This window comes from Buceros rhinoceros, unplaced genomic scaffold (genome assembly GCF_000710305.1).
Source record: "Buceros rhinoceros silvestris isolate BGI_N320 unplaced genomic scaffold, ASM71030v1 scaffold11351, whole genome shotgun sequence".
NCBI classification, from domain to species: Eukaryota; Metazoa; Chordata; class Aves; order Bucerotiformes; family Bucerotidae; genus Buceros; species Buceros rhinoceros.
This window is the reverse complement of record NW_010396102.1, coordinates 5,419-27,835: the sequence shown is the minus strand read 5'-3', so window position 1 is coordinate 27,835 and position 22,417 is coordinate 5,419. Positions and strand designations below refer to the sequence as shown.

At 41.5% G+C, this 22,417-nt stretch overlaps 1 protein-coding gene across 4 annotated transcripts in view; it reads right to left on the bottom strand.

Moving 5' to 3' along the window:
• BANP (BTG3 associated nuclear protein) overlaps positions 1-21,590 on the bottom strand; it is a 124,810-nt gene extending 103,220 nt beyond the window's left edge. For 2 of the 4 annotated variants that reach the window (XM_010145804.1, XM_010145803.1), the window contains exons 1-5: positions 21,446-21,590; positions 20,733-20,824; positions 19,262-19,461; positions 2,758-2,880; positions 1,841-2,016 (exon numbers count right to left, since the gene is read on the bottom strand). In XM_010145804.1, the coding sequence (XP_010144106.1) occupies positions 1,841-2,016; positions 2,758-2,880; positions 19,262-19,461; positions 20,733-20,824; positions 21,446-21,515 (661 nt within the window). In that variant the 5' untranslated portion in view covers positions 21,516-21,590. The remainder of the gene's footprint in view (positions 1-1,840; positions 2,017-2,757; positions 2,881-19,261; positions 19,462-20,732; positions 20,825-21,445) is intronic. The other 2 variants (XM_010145806.1, XM_010145805.1) reach the window with 1 other exon arrangement.
• Between the last annotated feature and the right edge of the window lie 827 nt (positions 21,591-22,417).

Here is a 22,417-nt window from a genome sequence, read left to right as displayed (position 1 = left end):
AAAGCACCTGGTCATAAACCTACACCACTGTTTACATATCCAAACTAACTGCTCTGCTCCAATTTCCCCAGAAGACCCACTTGGGCTGCAACGAAACTAGAGCAGAAAAGACACACTCTAACACACGCACTGAAAATGACAGCAGCCTCATCACTTCTGACAGCTATTAATATCTGTGGGGTAAAATTACAAGTTAAATGAAGAAATATTATTTCTTAGTTGGCTGAATAAGGATACACTGTGCCAAAAATACGAAATTAATAAAAACAGTAAGTCGCTAGTAAGCCTTCTAGCCTATTTTAATTTGATTTTACCCTGGTAACTCAATACTGAACAATTCTATTCTCGCTGGGGTTTACCTTCAAGATGGCATGATTCCTGAACACCACGTTCAGAACTGTAGTCCAATGAACACATCAGTGTTGATATTTTTCTGTATTATCCCCACACAAAAGGAATTAATTATTTCAAAGTGAAATGTGGAAAAAATTCACCAAATTTCACAAAACTTAGAGATGCAATATCTCTAGGTACTTTCAGTTCAAAAATCACCACTCCACAGACCAGTAACTGCTTCTGGCGAAAGGGTGAGCATTTGCAGTTTCCTGAGCAGCAGAAGAAAGAATCAATTGTTGCCCAAAGAAAAGAGAGCTCCTTATTCTAGACCATTATTGCAACAGAGAACTGGGCTCCACGCTTCTCTATAATTATTTTTTAAAAAGAAAAAGACAACAACACTAATATTTTTTAAACCACTAGGCGTGATTAAATGCTCTTTGCAAACACCAGCACAGAGAAACAATGCCTTTATATAAACCTATCCACTAAATTCTAAACATATCCACAGGTCAACGCCATCTCCAAAGGCCGCTAAAGCCCAACTGTAAACACAGTTTCGTTTTGCTTTCCAGACACCAGAAGACAGATGGAGTCAGACTGAAAACCTGTTTAGTCTCAGTCCATAAGGGCTGAACCACACCATTCTGAGCCATCTCGTATTTTACAGTTGAGATTCCTCTGAGCAACTCAAAGTCACTCAGGATTCTTCCACAGACAGTGAAAGCAAACTGATGGGTGCTGGAACTTTCGCCTTTTACTGTTGAAAAAAACAAGTCTGCAAAAGAGCCCTATGATTCTTCATCACTTCCTTCCTTAATAATTGACTGTCTGTGACAACCTCACTCAGCATTCCTCCTGTGCAAGCAGTGCTCTCATCTTCACGAGGGCAAGATGACATCGGGGCGAGGGATTACTAATCTGATTCTCAGAGCATTCATCAATCCCCGAGAGATTTTTAACGGATGACTGTTCTGAAGGTCTGAGCAAAGTCAGATCTGAAGACATTAATGGATTAGCTGATCCTTCGAAATTCCCACACACAACAACGGCACCAAAGGCCGACGTCACATCTGTCTGCACATCTGTGCCAACCATCCAAGTCAGAAAGGGCATTACATACAAACGCCCTCCTAACGGCAGCGGCTTTGCTCCTGGCATAGCTGACCACAGCTCAGTGAAACACTAACAGACTGCACAAAGAGGAGGTTTTAGATGTATTCTCCACATCGGCTATCAGCACTACCTGCTGATCGCTCCTTTGAGCGGGACTCAGACAGTCTCAGTCTCCTTTAATTCCCCGTTGACCCAGAATGAAACACCCTTCAGAAGCACCTCTGTCTCACAACAGACCAACAGGACAGAACCTGAAAGCTCTTAATAATCTGCTATAAAAGTCAAAGAATCCCTTATTCAGTTTCCAGCCACTCTTCCCCCAGCCTGGAGCGTGGCAGGAGGCTGCAACGCCACGCATCCAGTTTGCTCAGGCAGCCTTACAGCGTACCTTCAGAGTTGAGCGTAATCAGCGTGACGTTGTTCCCAATACTTTGGCCTCCTAATTGTCCGCTGTTGGAAACTGAGTCACTGGCCTCAGAGCCGCTCTCTCCGTCTTCGTTGTGGCTGTCGTCATGCCCTGGAACTTTCACCACTATGGTGTTCTGCCTTCGTCCAGGAACAGCACTGGGGGAAAGAAAGGAACGTGAGCTTTGGGAAGACACAGTCCTTGATCACGAATTGCAGCATTGTAAGAGAATTATAAACACTAATTGACAAAATTAGTTGGATTATAAAAGCATACTCCTTTAAACAAGCCTTCTCCAGTTTATAATTCAGAGCTAAAATAAAACGGAAGGAAAATAGCAGGAGAAATGAAAATCTTAGATGCACACTTTCTAAATTTGCATCAAGGGAAAAGGGCAAGGCAAAAAGCATTTAAACAATTTATAAAAACATATTCTTTAAAAACATTGTCTACCCAGACTCTCCAGTCGAACTTAATCTAGAATTTGCTTTAGATAGCACAAATTCTAACAAGCCTTCCCAGGCTGCTGCACACTCCTTGTTCAGCTGGATCCACGCAGGATCTCGCACGGTCCCGAGTGATCATGGATCCATGTTAGAAATACCCAGCTATGGGCACTCTGCCTGCGGGCTGCCAGCTAACACTGAACTACCCCAGATCCCCCAAGGTGTTCTCTCCCCACCAAGAGCGAAGCGCTGTTCCGTACCCATACTGCTGATACAAGGGTTCCCTAGGCAGAACCATCAGCCTGATAAAATACTCAAGTACCAGTTCAGTGTTTTTCCTCCCCACTATTACAGGAATTTTCCTCATTCTGCACTTCAAACTGCTGCAGAGACAGACAATGATCTGTCAAAGGAGGTCAACAAAAGGGGAGGATTCCCGTTGCTGCTACTAACTTGCTAAGGATATTTTCCAGAGAATCCGCCGCTCTGCCCAGTGGCTCTTCCTGCCCAACCATCTTGGCTACAATTGAATTCTGCCGGTCGTTGTTCAGTATTACTGTGGTCTGAGGGACAACACTACGAGACAAAAATCAGAGAAGAAAATAGAATGTAAAGGAGCAAACCTTATAAATAATACATTAACACAGTCGTACGGTTTAAAGACTCTGCTTAAAACCAGAGACTGCCTCTGCTCTTTCTCCCAGCATCGCGGTTACGTATCAAAGGCTAAAGCTGGTAATCCATCGAATTTGACATCTGCATCATTTCCAGTACTCGGGTTTTTTTCAGACGATGGATGGCTTCAATGGAATTATATAAAAGTCCACGACCCCTGGCAAAGCGATAAAGAATTCATCAACTCAAGATACGCAGCAGGAAGTCTGTAAATCACCACTCCAAACAATTCTTGTTTGGGGAGTCAGAGCGAGCGGTTTGAGAGCTACTATGGCCAACTTACACAGCAACGCACCATTTTTAGTAGGATAATTCCTAGGGAAAAAAAAAAGTAAAAGTATTTATTGCGAAACTGGATGATGAGCTCAGTTAAAGAGCACATACTGTCTTCCAGGGCTAGAGGCTTGCAAGGGCAGGGAGACGAGAGTGGTACTAGGGCACAGAACAGAATGGGGACAGCCTGTATCTTTAAATAATGATGAGAATAAACCATTTCTTGTGTACATTTCACATACCAAAAAAAAAAAAACCTAACACAAACAGAAGAGCATTTAGTGCATGAGAACCAGCCAGCCTTCTCTCTCACCTATGATGACAAGCTAGAAGGAATTACCTACAGAAGTGCTGTGCAGAAAACCACACTGAGTCTAGGCTATAATACAAAGGTAACTATGAAGTAAATAATTGTCCCCACCGCGCAGCTTATCATGTCACCTGCTCTCAGAGATTATTAACGTTATTCTCATCCCATTACTCAATATTCAAAGGTGTGGTTTGGATATTTAAGACTGTTTCCACTGTGGTCATGGTAAAGGCAAGAACTTAGAAGAAAATGTGTGTTTTACTGACAGAGGCGGCTTTGTTCTTTCTCTTTGCTTCCCACAGCAAATAGCCCACTATTGTTTTACTGGTCCAACACCTCGAACACAACTGATGGTCATTTATTTTTCCTGTGTTCCTTGGCTAATTGTTGAAACTCAAACAAATCTGATGACAGCAGCTCTTTGTTTACTTCAGCTGTAACGAAGCACCTGCCTGGGTGAATATTCACGTGTCTACATCAGACTTGAAGCACCACAATATCCAGCATTCAGACCTAAGGAAAAGAATCTCTCGTAAGGGCTAAATGGATCTCGACACTGGCACACCAAATCCTTGATGAAACACCGATATGTGGCAATGCTGCCAGCCCCCCCAGGGCAGCGGTAATACATGTTCTTGTTACGTTTCCCCATGGTTTGAAGTTCTTACAGGCCAGTTTAAAACATTCAGAAATTTCACACTTCCTTTTAGACACTGTTCAGTGTCACCATCTTTTTTGCAATCACTTCTGAATGTTTAAAATGTCACTTACCAAAGCTTATTTTTAATGAACACTCTGAATAATTAATTTCAGCTCTAGAGATAAATGCAATAAAATTACATTTATAAAGTCCTCAGGATTTTGCTCATATTAAGTTTATATTTGAAAAAAGAGTCTTAGCACAAAAAATTGGCCTAAAACTAAAGAAAACATTGGGGCCAGTGCCCTTCGGTTTGGTTTTTTTTTTTTTAGGAGTATTTATTTTTATGGAAGACAATCTGGAGAGTGAGCTGGATGGCAGACAGATAATTTAAGCAAGCTTGGAATAAGGGAATACCTGTATACAATCCACGAGCACAGATTTATCCCCTCTTCAATGCACCAGTGCATGTTCAGCTTTGCTAACTTCAATGTATAAACATTTTTTTCAAATTCAGCCCTAAAACTACACTTTCCTACCCAAGGAAAGCCTCCATAACAAGCCACAGCTACCACCAAACCGTCCATCAACTGTTTCACACGTGGAACTGAAGTGTTACGACGGTGCAAGGACTCAAAGACTCTGTAAGGTCGGAGAGACAACACGGTCACACAGAAAGCACAGTGGTAGAGAACAGCTAAAATAAGCATTTGGAGACATTCAGCACAGCACAACAAAACAACAGCCACCACTTAACCCTTCTCCGTGATGAACCTGCCTCAGTAGGAACTCTACATCTAGTTTGAAAATAACTGGATAAAGTTTCTTGTCTCTCACCAGGAGTCGTTAGTGTTGCATACAAGATTATTTCTGTGTTCTGCATCTACTAACACAACGACTCCTGTTAAATTCACTCCATTCTTTTTCAGTCTCAAAGGAGAAGAAATTTCTGATGTTTAATGTTTAGCTCCTGAAGAATGATGCTTTCAAAACTAGCCTGAGTGAGGAGGATGAGGTAACCCTTCTACTCAATACGTCATAAATGTTAACCAAAAACTCCAGTTCCGGTCCCTGTTGTACATGGAACAAGAACGGCTACGGAATTTGCTGACAAATTCTGACAATGAGGCTCCATGAGGCAGAGAATTTTCAGAGCTGATGCTGTGAAACCTGAGCAGTTACTTACCTGGCAGCAAAAGAAAATAACAATTGGGACCAATATGAAAAGGCTCTGTTATGCTTGAAAAAGGAGTGACTTAGGCTCCCGTTTGTACAGAGGAGGAACGGCTTGCCTGCAGATACGGGAATGTGCTTCCCACTGAGATGTTCTATTCTGTTTTCAGATGTATTTGTTTATTTGAAAGAATCAACAGTAAAAAATGTGCTGAATATACACAAAATTAAACAAGGAATTCTATGTCAAGGCAAAACATTGGGCCAACCCGACAAAACCCGTCTGAGGAAATCACTGAAACTTACTACAGCCCACAGCATCCTTATTCTGGATTATTCTAGTTTCTTGTTTCAGTCTGGGCACCTCATACTGAAGATGAGAGAACTTTAATCATGACTTATGTACTGAAACACAGATGATAAAAATCTTGAAGATGGAGGAAAGCTGCTGATACTCACTCAGATCCCAAATGAAGCAATTCTTCCTATGAGTGCTGCCAGTGCTACACTCACGGAGAAGATGGAAAGAAAATATTAAGAGGGGTCAGGGGGAGGGCTTCAGAAACCCAGTGTGGCTGCACAGACTTCAGGACTTTCCAGTTGTGTTCACATGTTCCTTTCCCCATAAGCATTAGGACTTGGAGAGACTGGTTCTGCAATTTGCCTATTCTTGGACACAACTTTGTAAAAAATCTTAAACGCATGTGACCGACAGATCTGATTATATTGAGGGGGATTTTAAAGTGCAGTTTACTGAGTAATCTGTTAAATCACAGGTGAAAATATTTCTAAAAAAATAAACATCTCCGTTAATGATTTTCAAATGTGCATATTCAGCCTCTGCTGTTGGTTTTGGGTTTTTTTTTTTTTAATATAAAAGGACATTCTACATTTTGCATAAGAAAATTGCTGCCAAAGGTAATTTTCAGTATGGAAAACGTGTGAGTCATAGATACGATCATCAGCCTTAACTGTTGGTTTGTCACTGCCAATAATCTGCCAATCACACCAAATGCGGCCAATGACATAAAGGAACTTTTGGCAATACCACGGCCATCATCTCCTCCTCTTCCCAGACAAAGTTTTCCTTTAGAAAGAGAGAAAAATCAAGCAAAAGGGACTAGCAGACATTTCTATCTTCCACAAGGTACAAGATCAAAAGCAAGATCATTTGTTTCTCCAAACAAATTAAAATTACTGTGGAAAAACTCCAACGGAGATGTTTTCCTGGACACACTAGTACAGACCAGTTAATGGAATATTTACAGCAGTGCTCAACCAGTTAGAGAAAAAAAAGAAGAGACTACTCTCTTTCGACCATTTTTGAGCCTTCTTTGCACGTGTGAACATCTGCAAATAGGTTAGTAAGGGTTTGGAGACAGGGCTCAGCTTAGAGCCATCCAGCTAGTCCCCGTACTGCTCCTTCCCCTCTAAACAATCCTTGTGGTCCCTACAATGCCCACACAGCGTGTGCTGCTTAGCTGGAAGACCGTGCTTCTGAGGACATCCTCCTCCTCCTCCAAAGTCATACTGGAAGGAGATGCAGAAAGAGAGGAGACCGGGAAGGCAGGAGCTGGAGTTACTGGAGGCACACTGCTTGTACCAAAGGTCTTTGGCCAAACGCAGCCTGAAAGAAAGCAAGTGTGGGAAAGAGACCTTGAATGCTAACGTCTTTCAGTTTACTGCTGGGGATGAACATTAAGACTTAAAGGTACAGCTCATGATGTGTGGGGGCTCTGGAAGAACATTACAATTAGCTCTACCACAAAGAAAATCTAAATGTTTTCCAAATGATACAGAAAACCACCATTTTAGAAGTGTGGTGTTCTCCCTTCTTTATCTTCCCCTACCACTTATGTTCATCTGTAAGAACAGCCACTTTCTGGATCTCTTCATCACTATTTAGGAAGATAACATCAAAATGCTCCTTCCTCTTGATGGCCACCTGCTTCCTTTGCCTTCTGCACACACAGTTAAGATTCCCTACCCACACAGGCATGAGAAAACGGAGTTAAGAACCTACACGATGGTATACATGAACAAAACCACAAACCAGCAAAACGTACACAAAATTACAGTGGATTTAGGCCAGAAAAAATGAATGCAGCTCCTCATCTCCCAGAAGACAGCAAACTTGCCAACAACCAAACCATTCACAGAGCTGAAGAGCAGTGCGACCCTTGCTGTGGGGTAAGAGCTGTATGGGCACTTGAGCAGTTCACGTTTTCATGGCCCTAAGCCGTACGGTTTGCCTGGTCACAGCCAAGTGCCACAAAAGCAGCAGTATTATCCGTCATTTTGGTGATAGTTCAGTCATCAAAAATTATCTCTGGATTCTTTGTGTCTGGAACATCACATAAGAGCGGACATTATAAAGACAGAGCTAACGATTAAAAAGAGAAGCCAAAGTACACCAGCCACCACTGGAGAGATTCATGGAGCTGAGACCTGAGAAAGCTGTAATTGATTTACGATAAAGGAAATGCAGCATTTACCAAAACATACTGCTAACAGTTTGAGAACATTTAATGTCAGATTTCAGTTCAAATAAGGAAGAGCCAGACATTCTCTGAGTTACAAATACATCTATATGGAGTTTATTGTACCCAGCCTTACCTTCAGAGTGAGCCTCTGCACTGGCTGACATCAGAACAACATGAACTACAGGCTTTACGAGCAATCTTACCCAGGTTTAAAAGCTGCTAAAACCTGTTGTGGATTACTGTGCTCTGAGAAAAGCTAAACAGGCCTGTACAATCCTATGTAACCGTTGATAAATGACACTGTCCACTTCCAACCAGTTCACCAGCCAACCAGCAGCAGATACCACTGCGTGGGTCCAAAGAACCCACAGGGAGTCGAGCTTGTTACCTCCAGGATTTTACACCACCTGGATGGGTACACAGGCAACTTCATACCCAGATGGTTAAATAAAAAACCCTAATTTATCTTATTTCAAACACAACGAAAACTCTGTAAAAATTAAATGCACAAGGAAACAACCTCCAAAGGACTTTTTGCCCTAAGCAGATACACAAAAGCAGCAAAAACAGCACATCCAGGCCATGTGCAAGCAACACAGCTAGGACTGAATTTACACAGCTAGTTTCAGCGTTTATGGAAACCGAAGTGGCTCTAATTATTAGTCATCTGAGCCTGATAATGGACAGGGCCAGGCCATGACTTACAATTAACAGGTTAATACAAGGCTCTTTAAAGGTAAATGTACTCAGAAAATACAAGAGGGAGATCTCCTTTTTCAGACCCTATGGAAAGAAATTTACAGTCGTGAGCCTTCTTTGAGCCTGAACTTCCTGAACTAGTTAAGGAGCAGCACTGCAGCCTCCTGGAGTCTGCATTAAACATGACATGAGAAACAGTCATCTGTAAGGGACGGACAGTCCTGTTCGATATGAAAACACAGAGACTCTTGGCCACGGCTACTGTCAGTGAAATTACCTACTGCAGCCTTCGCACTGAAATAAGAACTGCTGTATGTTTAGAGAGCATGTATGAAATGTCAGACTTTGAATCCTCTACTACACAATTAGCTACTTCTAGATGCATTTTCCAACTTGTCTTATAAACTCGGATATCTACTATCAGCATAAGCCTGACTTACAAGGCACTAGAAGCAGTGTTAAAAACTGGCTTTCAAGACACTACTAACAGTAACTGAAGCCCTGATGGTTACCAGATAAACTACAAACACACATCATGTCAGGTTTCAGCAAACAGAACTCAACCACGCAGCTCTTACAGAGCAGTTGGGGAATCACTGCCATCATCTTCCTCTGTTTCTCTTGCTTTTCATAACCCCCCAACCAGTTACATACACTCACCACCACACACACATTTTTACAGAACTCCTCCTCAGAGAGTTCTCTGTAGTGTCGTATCTTTAATGCCCATACACCCCAACAGGATGGTAAAGAAACACCACTCTTCGCTTCTTACAAAGAAAACCATTTCAAGGGTTATTAGGAGCAGATTTCCTGTCTCATACTCCACCCTTCCATATGGAACAAAGACACTGAGCTAAAGATATGCAAAAATGTACAGTTCCACAAAGAGGAAAAATTCTGTTTGGAAAGACACACTGTTTGGAATCCGTATGTTTTTTACGTTTGGAAACGCATCAGTCAAACAGCATCTGCTGCCAGACGAAGCAGATGGAAGACTGGCTCTCCGCCCTCTCACCAACCTTGCCGAGACCTTGCGAGATGTTAGGCTGCTTCACCCTTCCGAAGCTCTGAACCCATCTATAGCTCTTTGCCACCTTGCTTAAAGTAAAAGCAGGACTCTCCAAAGGCCCCACTGATTATTTCTTTTAAAACTATCCTGCACGTGCTATTTTCCAGAAGCAGCAAGACCAGTCGGCTTTTTTGCAACCCTTAAAAATAGTATTACTGGTACTTTGGTCTGGTGTAAACTGGTCTGTGAATGACTCGAAACACAACTTCAGTTTCTGTCACTTCCAAGGCAAGATGCAAGCTTGCCTCCTTTAATCACAAATTTATTAGCTGCTCTCTTCTTCATTCATTTGTTTGGTTGTAACCACAGAATTAGATACCCTAACTTCCAGAAAGGTTCCCAGGGAACGCTCAAACTGCTGGGTTTTCAAACTCCCAACCATCTCAAGACTGCATCATTAAAAAATATTTAAATTCTCAAAACTGGAATCCAAAGGAATATATAAGGCTTTTCTGCCCCCTTCTGTTTATTATATGCTTGATAAATGACTTCTTAAAGTATCCAGTATGTAACACGCTTCCACAATCCAGTGCACTGCTTCAAATTCATCAAGATTTTTAGGGCTTCACTAGAATATAATCCTAATAATTGGTTTCACCCACTTTACAACATTCACGAGGTAAAAACCGTCCACTCCCATTAAACACAGTAGTTGTTTCCAATTGTTTTCTTAGGCAAAAGGAGAAGCACGAGCCGTATGAAGGTATTTGTCCTGAAGTGAGTTTCAAGTCACGCACCCTGTACGTGTCTCTCTCGAAGGCACTTGCTGGCCAGGCTCAGGGAACCAGAGGACTCAAGTAAATGTTCTGCTTCCCCTAAAACTCACCTAAAATGCCCTTATGGGATGCGGCAAGGGGGCGGGTTCACCCGCGTTTTAATACAAGGATTGGTTTTCAATGTTAGACACTAATTCACATGTCAATGTCCCCCTAATCTGTGTACAGAAATCAAAGCCCTTTTGAGCCCCTCCCTCACTCTCAGACACCCTCACAGCTGAAGGATGCTGATTTAGCACAAGGGGTAAATTCCACACACGTTCCGTTCTCTCGTTTCTCCGCTTACCGTTGTGCACAGACATACACTGCCCCACAAGGGACTTCACACAACTGCCTGGGGTTTTGGTGCCGTAACTTCTGCATAAGGTTTTTCTTTAGAAAATGGAAATAAAAGGATTCACTAAGGTCTCAGGCACAGAACAAAGTTCCTGTGTATTAGCTAAGTGGGAATAAAGAATCTGTTTACCCGCATGTAGTTCAGAACAAGCACAAGTTACTTCCGCTGCTTTAATCCTCCTAATTTAAAGGATTTCACATTTGTCGTGGGCTAAGAGGAACAACCAGGAGACCCTACTGCACGATGACCTGGCAAGCAGGAACACATTAAGCCTTGTAACACATCTACAAGACTGAAACCTTTGTCTAAACCTTGAGGGCAGTTTGTTAGCTAGCAGGACGGTAAAGAATTCAAACCTCTATCTTTCTCAGAGAGCATTTCTCGTGTTTCAAGCCTCACAGGCACATTTTAAACACCACCACCACCACTAGAAAGATCCAGGCAACGCATTTTGCATTCATTTCTCGGAAATAAGTTACCAGCTGCTACTTGCTCGGCTCTCATCTGAATAATTTGACTGTTATGAATGATGTTTCATCAGAAACAATCAACCTAAGAAAAACTGGGCTTGGGCGAATGAATCACCACAGTTCAAATCTTGGTCAGTTTGAGAAGTTTTATAGATTAAGTTCCGTCCCATACATGCATGAATTATTGACCTCTCCGAAACACAGATGAAATGTTGGTATTCAATTGTTATTTTAATTCCACAACTGACGCTGCACTCTCAACCTTATGCTATCTGCAAGTTCTACATCGTTTCTGAATTTATCAAATCCCAACAACAAATTACTAAACACTTGGCTCCCCGGTATCTTAGTGCAACAGTAATGGAATGTAAAATTCCAGTGAGAACACTGCTGCATGAGCGTCTCCAATCAAGACACCCTTTCTCCTTAGTCCTCTGTGAGTTTTAACTCCCAATAGCAAAGGGAGTACACGTGAAACCTTCACAAAGCGATGATCTGCCACAAAAGCTCCAGACAGACACAACCAGCAGGGCAAGCCTAATCCCACACGAAGTCTCCAGCATGGATGTCCAAAGCGAGATTCACCATGTTCTCAGCACTGCTGCTGTAGATCTTCCAGGATACAGCCCATAACGATAACAATCACAGTCACGAGAGTTCTTAAACTATTTTCAACATAAAGTTGTGTTGATCCTAAAAATAATGAATTACAGACGTCCCCTTAATTTGTAGCAGGTTCTTCTACATGAAGAGTATGTTTCAATGCAGGTAAAAGCAAGAGGTAGATCAGGGTTCTCACTGTCATGCAGGACCACAATCAACGACGAGATGGTGAGGCTGACAAGTTGTTGTGACAAACTCAGAGACCTTGGAAAGCAAAGATGTCAAGTTTTTATTTTTTCATACTGCAGCCAAAGAAACTAACACTATGCAGCCCCGGTAAGGACAGAGGGGCGTATGTCTGATCAAAGAATTCTTTCTTGATTAGTTCCATTTCATAAACCAGATTTCTGAATGCACGACAGAACCTTAATTCTCCAATAAACGTGTCTACTACACCTCAAGAAGGTATCTGGGGTTTCATTTCTCCATTTATATATGTCAAGCCACAGCAATTCTTCCAGACGCTGCTCATGACTAGCTGGCATTACAAGGTGGTAGCAGCTACCTGAAAACGAGACTGAGGGTGTCTGCAGGCGTGTTTCTACACGAACGCACAGAAACCCCTTTACCGCCTGCTTTGCACTAAGGATTTTTAAAAGCCCAAACAATGGGAGACAGAACTGAAAGCAGAGGCCTGACAAGTGCCAGTGTTGTGGGCCGATGGATGCAGTTACAAACAGCAGTTCAAATTGTGACTCCCTTAGTCAAACTTCCAATTTACCAGAAACTGCAAGATTCTGCATGTATTTTCACACTCTTTAAAAACTTGAGATTCTGAACAAAAATTTTTAAATCCAAAGGGGGTAAATCCTCTGAAGTCATGAAGTTTTCATTATGCTCTTTATATTTTGCTAACTGACGTTGTTCCCTAGCTGTGAGCGCGCCTGAGGTGAACACGGTGAACACAGATCACAGACAGTTGGTGCCGTTTTCCTTCAAGACCTTCCATGCCCAGACATAAACAGACTGGACTGGCATGAAAGGGCTGTTCACACAACCGTCCTCGATGCTCCAGGAAACAAATTCAATGGTTTAAATTAAACAAATTAAATGGTTTAAAACCCATTCATTTTAAACAGAGCCCTCAGAGGCTGAAGCTGCAGACGTGACACTTGAACCGGTGATTTTAAATCAATGTTTGCACACAGAACCGCTGACTGATGACAGAAAGGGACAGGGAAAGGTTGTGAATTTATTGATACCACAGGGTGCAGTCCACAACAATGACGAAAGTTCGTCTGTGATTTTGTCAGCCAGACTTCAAAGCTTGCACTGAAGTCTTGCTGGATGAGGCCACAGACAGAGGCTCCACCATAGGACAGACAGAAGGATAAATCAACTTGGTTTGCTCATAGAACACAGTACGAATTCCTGAAAACCTGACGGTCTCCAAAGCTTTTCCAGAAAAAACCTTTTTAACACATTCTGCTTAACAACCTGCATGGTTGACTGTATTTTTGAGACGTTATCTGCAACACTCCGCTTCCCCTCACCCCCAGAACACGGCTTAACTTCCCATCCTGTGCTGAGCTGCTGGCTGAGTTGTCCCGAGCACTGAATCTGCTTTCAAGGAGAGAATTTTTTCAGGCCTAGAGTCCAGTGCACAAGAACAGGCTCACAGCAGGCAGAGTACTGTACCTGCAACTTGAAAATAAAGCATATACCACACATCTTCCAGGATATTCCTCAACACACGCTTTGTTTCACACTGGCTGCTTATCTCCCTGCGACCTGAGGGACTTCAGAGCTGACGAGGGTGTATGGCCAGGAAGGGACTGTTGGTTTCTAACTTCAGTGAGGCTGTAACAATCCCAGCAGTTTGCAATGGTCATTTATTACTGAATTTAAAAAAAAGGAAAGAAAAAATAGCCATAAATCAAACTTGGACAGTGATTTACATCACCTAGTGAGTTATTGGATCAACTGCAGCAAACATGAGGAAGAGGTTAACTGCACCCCAGAGACTCAAGAGCTGCTCTTTGGAAATGAGAGCTGAAGAATTATTATTCTTTTTAAGTGCCTGCATTAGCATAATAGGACAGTTTATTATAATCCCTAAAAATTCTCAAATGTCAAAGCTATTCGATACCTGATAACATGAAATTATGTTCGTCAAGGGGTTTGTTACTCTCAGAAAAAAAATATTAAAAAATAGCATTCTAGCTATTTTGGTTTTTATACCAATACCTTGATTATATTTCTTTAGGTTTCTTTAGGTTTTTTTCCCTAAAGGCTTTCTGCAAGAGCAATAGTTTTGCTCAGTCTAGAACAGTCATCCTCTGATTTCTTCCACCCCACATCCCCCTGCATCATGACTTCATTTACTGTCATCTCGGTTTTCAATTTTGCATTATTTGACTACAAAACCACTTGTAAACAGAGAAATAATCACAACCCAGAAAACAGATCTGGAACTGGGGAAATGTGGAGCCGAAAGGCTTGCCAACTGGCACATAGCAAGCAAAGCCGATGAACAAATCCTGTCCTTCAAAACCCATCACACCCGGCTGATTGCGCTTCATGGTAAAACAAACACATTAATGATCTACACCTACAAAAATAAAGCGAGATCACACATCCCATCTGGTACAATCCTGTCCTTCAAAACCCATCACACCCGGCTGATTGCGCTTCATGGTAAAACAAACACATTAATGATCTACACCTACAAAAATAAAGCGAGATCACACATCCCATCTGGTACACAACTGCAGAACAAAAAAAAAAGATCAATGCTGTTTTCTAAAAGCAGCTGGTTGAACCTACCAACACCACAGCTAACCGCAGATGAGGCTACCTGAAGCATCTCCACTTCCGTAAGCTCCTGCCCAACCCACTAACAAATCTTGTTCAACGATTCCATATCAGGTCTCCGCATAGGAACTGAGCATGTACAACTCTGTCACTCCGTTTCACTCTCCAGTTCCCATTACAGACCAAAATATACGCAATTCTCTCTCTGCACGTGGTGACCAGCACCCTGGATCAGTTATCCAGAAGCACATATGGTAAAGAACTGCATCTATGTGGTCTGTACTTCAGCTTTACACAACAAACACTCCTGGAAAATATCTTTAAAAATCTCCATTTACCTATGAATTCCCATAGTTCAGAAACACTTGTATTATTATGAAGGAAATACCAGTTTTAACCTTAAATTCTCTCTGAGGCTAATTCATTTTTCAAACTGCTCTCAACCTCATCTATTTACCCAACAAAAATTTCCAAAAGAACAGAGCAGAACTGTACAATGTAGTATTTGCAGAAAATACCCATAAAAAACAAACGATGGAGGGTTCTGTGAAACCAAAACAAATCCTATGTTATCTGAAGCCATCAACCTTAACCATTTATACTCAGGAAAATGATTAATGGAAAGACGTTGACAAAAACAAATGCTGTTTCTGGACTGAAATCTTTCAGATGAAATATTTTCTTCCAAAGATGGATAGAAGATCTCAGTCACGCTGTCACACTGTCCGTTCATCCATTCATAAATCATCATAAAGACCTGGACACATGTCACATTTCAAACCTGAGGCTGCCATAGGGACAGGCCATCAGGCATTGCAGCACTTCTCCTGCCCAAGAAACTTTCAGCAGCTACTGGAATCTTTGACCAACATGGTACTTCCTAGAGGAAAGCCATCATAGGGGTTTGGAGGAGCTGCAGCCCGAGGAGGAGGCAATTGCTTTCAGGGTGGAAAAACTGGGCTGCACTAACGCTGCCCAAAGCCAGACAAAGCTCAGGACACTGGGACAATACACATACTGCCATCACTAATTCATTACATTATTTTGCTGCTGTTGGTAGCTCTTTTCAACCTCAACATCGCTCTGTGCCATCAGGATTTTCACCACCTGTTCCACTAGTTCTGAACCTTCTGACTTTGCCCAGGGAAAAGGCAGAGGGCACAGCATAAAAACCTACACAGAACTGGGCTTACGCCGTTCTGCTTTTCACATGACGATTCACCCAAATGAAACAGCTACAAGTCTGTCCATGTTGTTTATGGCCTATCGCTGTTTGCCCCAGAACAGTTTATACCTCAGAAATCCGCAACGACTGCCCTTCAAAAGCAACTTCTCTTGTGTGAGGGGCTGCTGTAGCTTAAACTCCTTACCTGGAGATCTCAGAGTTAGTCTATTGTTCCACTGTATCTCAACTGTTTGTACAAACTACTCATTACACAGCACCACGGACCCTGAATTTTCTTCCTTCCTTATCTGCACTGCAATTAGCTGGTATATAATGAAGTACCAAAACAGCAGATCAGAGTAAACAACGCAAACAAAAGAACCAAGAACACAATCCAGCTTTCACGAAGATGTACTCAGGTAAACTACCAAGAGCAGCAGACAGTACGGTCGTTCCTGAATTTGGTACTTCATAGCTTCCAAAAAACATCAGCAAGCTTCAAAAACCACATCTATCTGGAGCAGGATGGTGGAAGATTCCTCACGTGTTTAATCAAGAAACAGAGAGCAGAATGAGAATTTAGAACACCTGCGTTACTGTCAGCGCGGTCCGTCTGGCTGACACACTTTTGCTAGCTATGGTTTTGTCACAGTGGCAAACCTGGTATTACTGCAGGGGCAGACGGAGGAGCAGGAGGTTGAAGAATCTCATTCAGATGCTGAATCTGAAAATCACTTTCCAAAACATATTCCTTCTTGTTGGCAGCTCCCCACTGCCATCTGCAACGCAAGGGGAAGAGGGAAGGATGCAGAGCTGATGCAACAGAACAGTCCATGCAGGCGTTAATTGGAAATAATCAACAAGTGATAAAGGTTTTTATGAATGAGAACCAGGGAATTGAGTGAAACGTTCTACCACTGTGAAATTGGAGCATTACTCAGGCCAAGTTAAACACATACACCCCGAACTGTTTTCTTTTGAGTCATGTAGACCACAGACTGCTAAAAAAACAAAGAGCCCTCAGTGCTTTATTGGCAAGATGTGTTCGATAATGTGCAACTCCATACCAACACTAACAAACATCTGGGGCAGAGAATCTCACGAGCTTCCAGGCTTCTATCGAAGTTATGTCTGCAGTTGTCATCAGATTATTTGTACACCCAAACCAAAAGATTAAGCCCCAAGCTCACCATTAACACACAGGACAGAATTCTGATGGTTACAGAGATTAAAAAAAAAAAAAAAAAAAAAAAACTGGGGTCGAAAAAAGACAAAGGACAGGCTTATTTTGTGATGGTACGAAAACACATAGAACTTTTATTCCGCTGGGGAATGGTTTCAGGAAATAAAAAAAAAAAAAAAAAAAACAACCTGAGGTCTGACAAATCCCTTAAGAAACTCAAAATAGTACAATTTGCAGAGGAAAGTATTCACTGAACGTGAATTAATAGATTCCCAAAGGCGCCATGTGTTCCTGAAAATGTTTTTGAAATCTTTTGTGCACAAACCGCAGTATGACATTCAGCTCATGCACAAGAACTTCAAGATCTCGAATATAATGGCCAAAACAGAAAAAACCCAAGATTTAAAAAAGGTTCCTTGGGATCTGATTATTTATGAAGACTATTTGCAAAAACACTGGTATAATATTCTAGTTACTTGCTCTGTGATCCAAGCAGTTCTTCCATGTACCTTATTTCCTTTGATACAGAACTTGGCCAGAATCGACCTTTTCAATGTGTGCCTGGGAAGCCTTCAAAAGCGCAGGTAAAAGCAGACACAGCACCTCTTTTAAAGGAAAATTAAATGGGAAAAGAGGAAGAGCAGGATGGTCAGGATGTTCATCACCAGCCCAAGAACAAAGACCAATGGAGGAATTTTGAACTGGGGCCCAATCATCATATCTGGACTGCTGAAAAGGAAAGTTGTCTTGGAAAAGTTTGAGGACCTCAGCTGTTCCTAACAGGACAGGTGACTGTCACAGCAAAAGGAGCAGCAAGCACTCTATTTTATACTGAAAATAAAAGGGACATCTGAACTTCCACACAGAGCTCAAGAAACACATTGGGTTCTGAATCGTTTCAGATTTTCAAACAGAAATAAAGTATCTTTTAAACAGATGAGACTACCTTCATCAGAAGTAATCAGCCTTGATGGACAACCATGAGGTAACGGTCTGCATTACGCAACAGGTACAGCTACGTGAGCAGAGCGTACCCCTCTCTCATAAAAGTCTCCAACCCTAAACCCTTCTGGTTTAAGGTTCTACTCTATCCTGTTCCATAAGTGCATGAACTGAGAGATATGACAATATGACCTTAAGATCAAGTTTTTAACATAATATACCTATAAGAAAAACAGCAATACCGAAAGTAAAAATACAGCAGGGAACAAGTCGCATTCTCGTGAAAACAGGGTAACATTTGTGGTGGGGTTGGGTTTTTTTTTCCCTAACCTCACAAGGATGACTTCCACAACATAAAGAAAGGAACTGATTTTTTCATAGAGCTCTAGAATAGCACACCTGAAACACTGCACTAACACACTGAAACAATTTTCAGATATTGAGAAAGATCAGAAGATGGAAACAGACTGGCAGAAGATGAATTAAGTCAGCGTATCGTGACTAGAATGGTATGACATGTGGAAGTTGCCTACACACCTTTTTAATGGAGAACAAAAAGTAATTATTTAGAGAAGCATCAAGGTTTTTCTAGCAATAAAAATATGAATGAGGAGGAAAAAGTTGTTAGACAAAAGAGTCTTTTGACAAGCACATAATTATCACTGTTGAAGATGTCCCTGCTCACTGCAGGGTGGTTGAACTAGACAAGCTTCGAAGGTCCCTTTCAACCCAACCCATTCTATGGCTATGACTACCTCCACGGTAAAACGACAGGTACGTTGAGATTCAGGTATTTCAAACCACATTAGAGAACTCAGACCTATAGGTACTGCAGGTCCAACCTGCTCTCAGCAAAACAGATCAAGTTATTTAAGAGCTTTTCCAACTTCTAACCCCAAAATAAGCACGGATGTTATTCTACCAAGAGTCTTTAGACAACAGGAACATAAACCAAACTCCATTGTATTTCTGGCAAAAGAAAGTAAAATGAGAAGCAATCAGAATGACGATGAACTCATTAACTCAAAACAGCCACATAAATAAAAATAAAGCAAGTCTGAAAACCTCTCTAAAACAGCTGATGATACTTTTCCAGAGGAGGAGATCAGTCTGGTGTAAGTCAAAATTAAATGTGGAAATAGTTGCAAACCATCCATGGCCCAGTGTCTCATTTGATGAAACATCATGAAACTGGTACAAAAATTACCTTTGCAATCAATTAATTCTCCGTTGATAAACAGCACACCAAGCTCTTGACAGAAAACCGCAGAGCTCGATGCCAAAGAAAGGGATTTATGTTATTTTAACAAGCCCGTTGATGAGTAATCTGTTCTTTTCTTACCATCGGACTTTATTGCACGTCTGTGTAGCACCAAGAGGAGAACCTGCCACCATGGGGACTTGGATGGGGCTGTGCTGTTTGTTCATGACAAGATCCAACTTCTCTTCCAATGATTTACAGGTAGCCTCTAGTGCCAGCAGCTTCGCCTCAATGCTGTCCAACCGCAGGCATATTGTCTGATTAATGGAGTACAGGAACGACTGGAAAGGGGAGAATGCAGAATAAACCGATTTTCAAGACTTATGCATTTATCTCCAGCAACATACATATAAGGAAGCTCCAGATAAATGCAACTGAAAAGTAATTCTAAAGGAACTATCCATGTGCCTAGTGACAAAAATTCAGCCACGTAGAAAACTGATGACATCCAGGAGCATTTCAGCATTCTCAAATTCTTCCAGATCTTTATTTAGAAGCCAAAAGCATCCGAGCCAAACACATTTTCACCTAATCACTTTGTTAGGATGACTTCATACACCACGCCATCATTTAAGATGACATGCCAAAGCCCTTCACTCGATACATGTAAAAACAAAAGCATTATAAATCTATGAACGCATCCTCCTGGATAAAGTTAAGTAAGACTTTTTTCCTGCCCAAACAGATAAACTCAGATGATCGCAGTGGAAATTGTATCAACACAAATAACCTCAGAGACAATTAATGCCGCTCACTTAAGTTTTCTCCTGACAGCAAATCAAGAAAAGCAAATAAATAAAATCTGTTTCCCTAAGCAATTTAGTTCAAAAGAAAGCATATTCTTCGTGGTTTCTCTGGGGACAAACGGCCATTCCAGGGTAACGTTACACATCCGCTTTGCACACAGCAACTCTGCCATCTTGTGGCCCCCCATTACAATTTACACACCCAAACCGGTCTGCAGTGCTGCTCTCCTGATGCTCTGTCAAGACAGAGCTTCACTTTCCACGACCCTTTCAGAAATACAGAATTACATGTCTATTGAACGCGTGTGGCAGTTAAATACCGCTCATATACTTACTGCTCTGAGAGAAAAGTAATCGGAGCAGTGGTCAGAGCAGCCCAGGAAGTTCTGCCTGAGCTACTGAGCCTGAACCAAATATTGTTTAACTATCAGGAGAACATAGTCAGCTTAAAATAATCATTTAAAACATGCAGAAAGTACCTACAAATTGTAATGCTCTGCTGTATCTTTCAGGTCAGTCTTACTCACTTTATCAAAAAAAGTACCAATAAGGATGTTTGAACCAGTGGAATTCATTCTGATGACACTTTATATCACATATAAAATTATGGCTACTGATTTTACACTGGAAAATCAGCCAATCATCCAGGTTTGAAAATTCACGCACAAAAACGATCAAACGTTTACAAGAAGGCCATGAATAATTCCAGTACTGTGTATAAACAACCTATTTTACATTCTCTTTCAATATATTTCCCCAAGAAAGCAAATTTAATTAATAAAACCAGAAAAAGGCATTATCATTACCTTAATGGAGGGATCCTGGCAGTTAATTTCTATACGCTGACGTTTCAGGGCAGGCTCTACATCATCATCTGTCACTTCATTCGCCAACACAACTGCGAAGAAAAATAAGCATTGCCATAGTTGGCAGAACAAGAGAACGAGGGCCAAATTAAAAATACATTAAATGGATAAACCAAAAAAAAAAAAAAGGCATTTAATTAACACCTGTGTATTCTTCTACACTTCCTTAGGTTTTCTCTTAAATAAATGACAAAGGGTTTACTGCTTCTCAAAAAATTTATCAAAATTTAAGACTTTACTTCAAATGCACTGAGGATGTAAAACTTCAGCATCATCTTGGATTTTTTTTAACTAGAAAATTATTTTCCAAGTAAAACTACAATTCAGAATAGGTGGGTAATAGTTCTGAGTTGAGGGGAAGCATCAGGCATATATTTGGTCTGGGAAAATACAAGACTGCAGGAGGCCATATCTACTCAAAGTCTTCAGCACTGGTCTACACCTGTGCAAAAAAGCCCCTGGCAATAAGGTCTTTAAAAGAAAATTCAAATTAAAAAGTTAATCTGGTACGTTGTCTTAAGAGGCTCTCAGAAAAAAAAAATCTGCATCAGTGCTTTGTATTTTTAAGAAAAGCTCAACAGTCATTTCCAGCTTGTTAATGGGCAATACCATAAATGACCTTTCTCATGCCACCACCACCATATCGACCGTACCTGGGTTATCTGGAGTCAAATCTTCAACAGCAATCTGGACCACATCTGACAAGTCCTGCTCTGACATCATTCAGAACCAGGCGGCAAGAGCCAGTCACACACCACTGCAGGGCCCCAAATCAGTAATTGTCCAAGTCATGCAATCCTGAAAAACAGCGGCAGGAGGAGGGTTAATACCGATACCCTTCATCTGTCAATACTGCCTTGATGTCTTCACCTAGAAAAGCAGATGTAGTTCCCAAGAGGAGTGACCAACCTACCAAGTGATCACCCAGCGCTATCAGCTGCTCCTTTATTCCCAGCATCACCAAGGAGTAAAGGGCTACACGACCTCCATCGGTGCTACTAGCAAACCCTCCTGCACCAGGACTGAGACTAGAGCTCAAGCTGCCCGTGATGACCCACCTTTCTGCACCTTCCCATTTAGCTCCAGAGATTGGGCAGTTCATCAGTATAAAATACAAAATAAAGTGTTTTCTTTTAAACTGATTTTTTTTTTTTTACTAGTTTTAAGAGGATGCAAGACCATTCCTAAAAGGCAGGTTTTAATTTATATCAATTATGACGTCACTCTTGGAAGTGATCAGACTTCAGCATTTGGTCTTGGTGTCACCAAAGCCTATGAAGCTCCCAAGCCACACTAGATCTGCAATTCCTGCACGCTGTACAGATTATCTGCGCACAAGATGCTCACAGGTATGAATCTTAACAGGCCTCTAAAACCTTGAGAACCACTCAGTCAGAGCAGGGAGCTTCCTCGCAGCTAATTACGATGAGCCTTGAAGCAAATAGTGACTTTTTTCCGCAGCTATTGAACTTGCCTGAGCTCAATTCTGATGAAACTATTTTCCGAATATGGTCCTGATTTAAAAATCAGAATATTTCTCAGCCCCACTTGCTCCCTTGGAATTCTCTGTCAAGGTTATTTATTAGAGTTTGAAGAGAAACTTTCAGCCAATAAATTGAATTAAA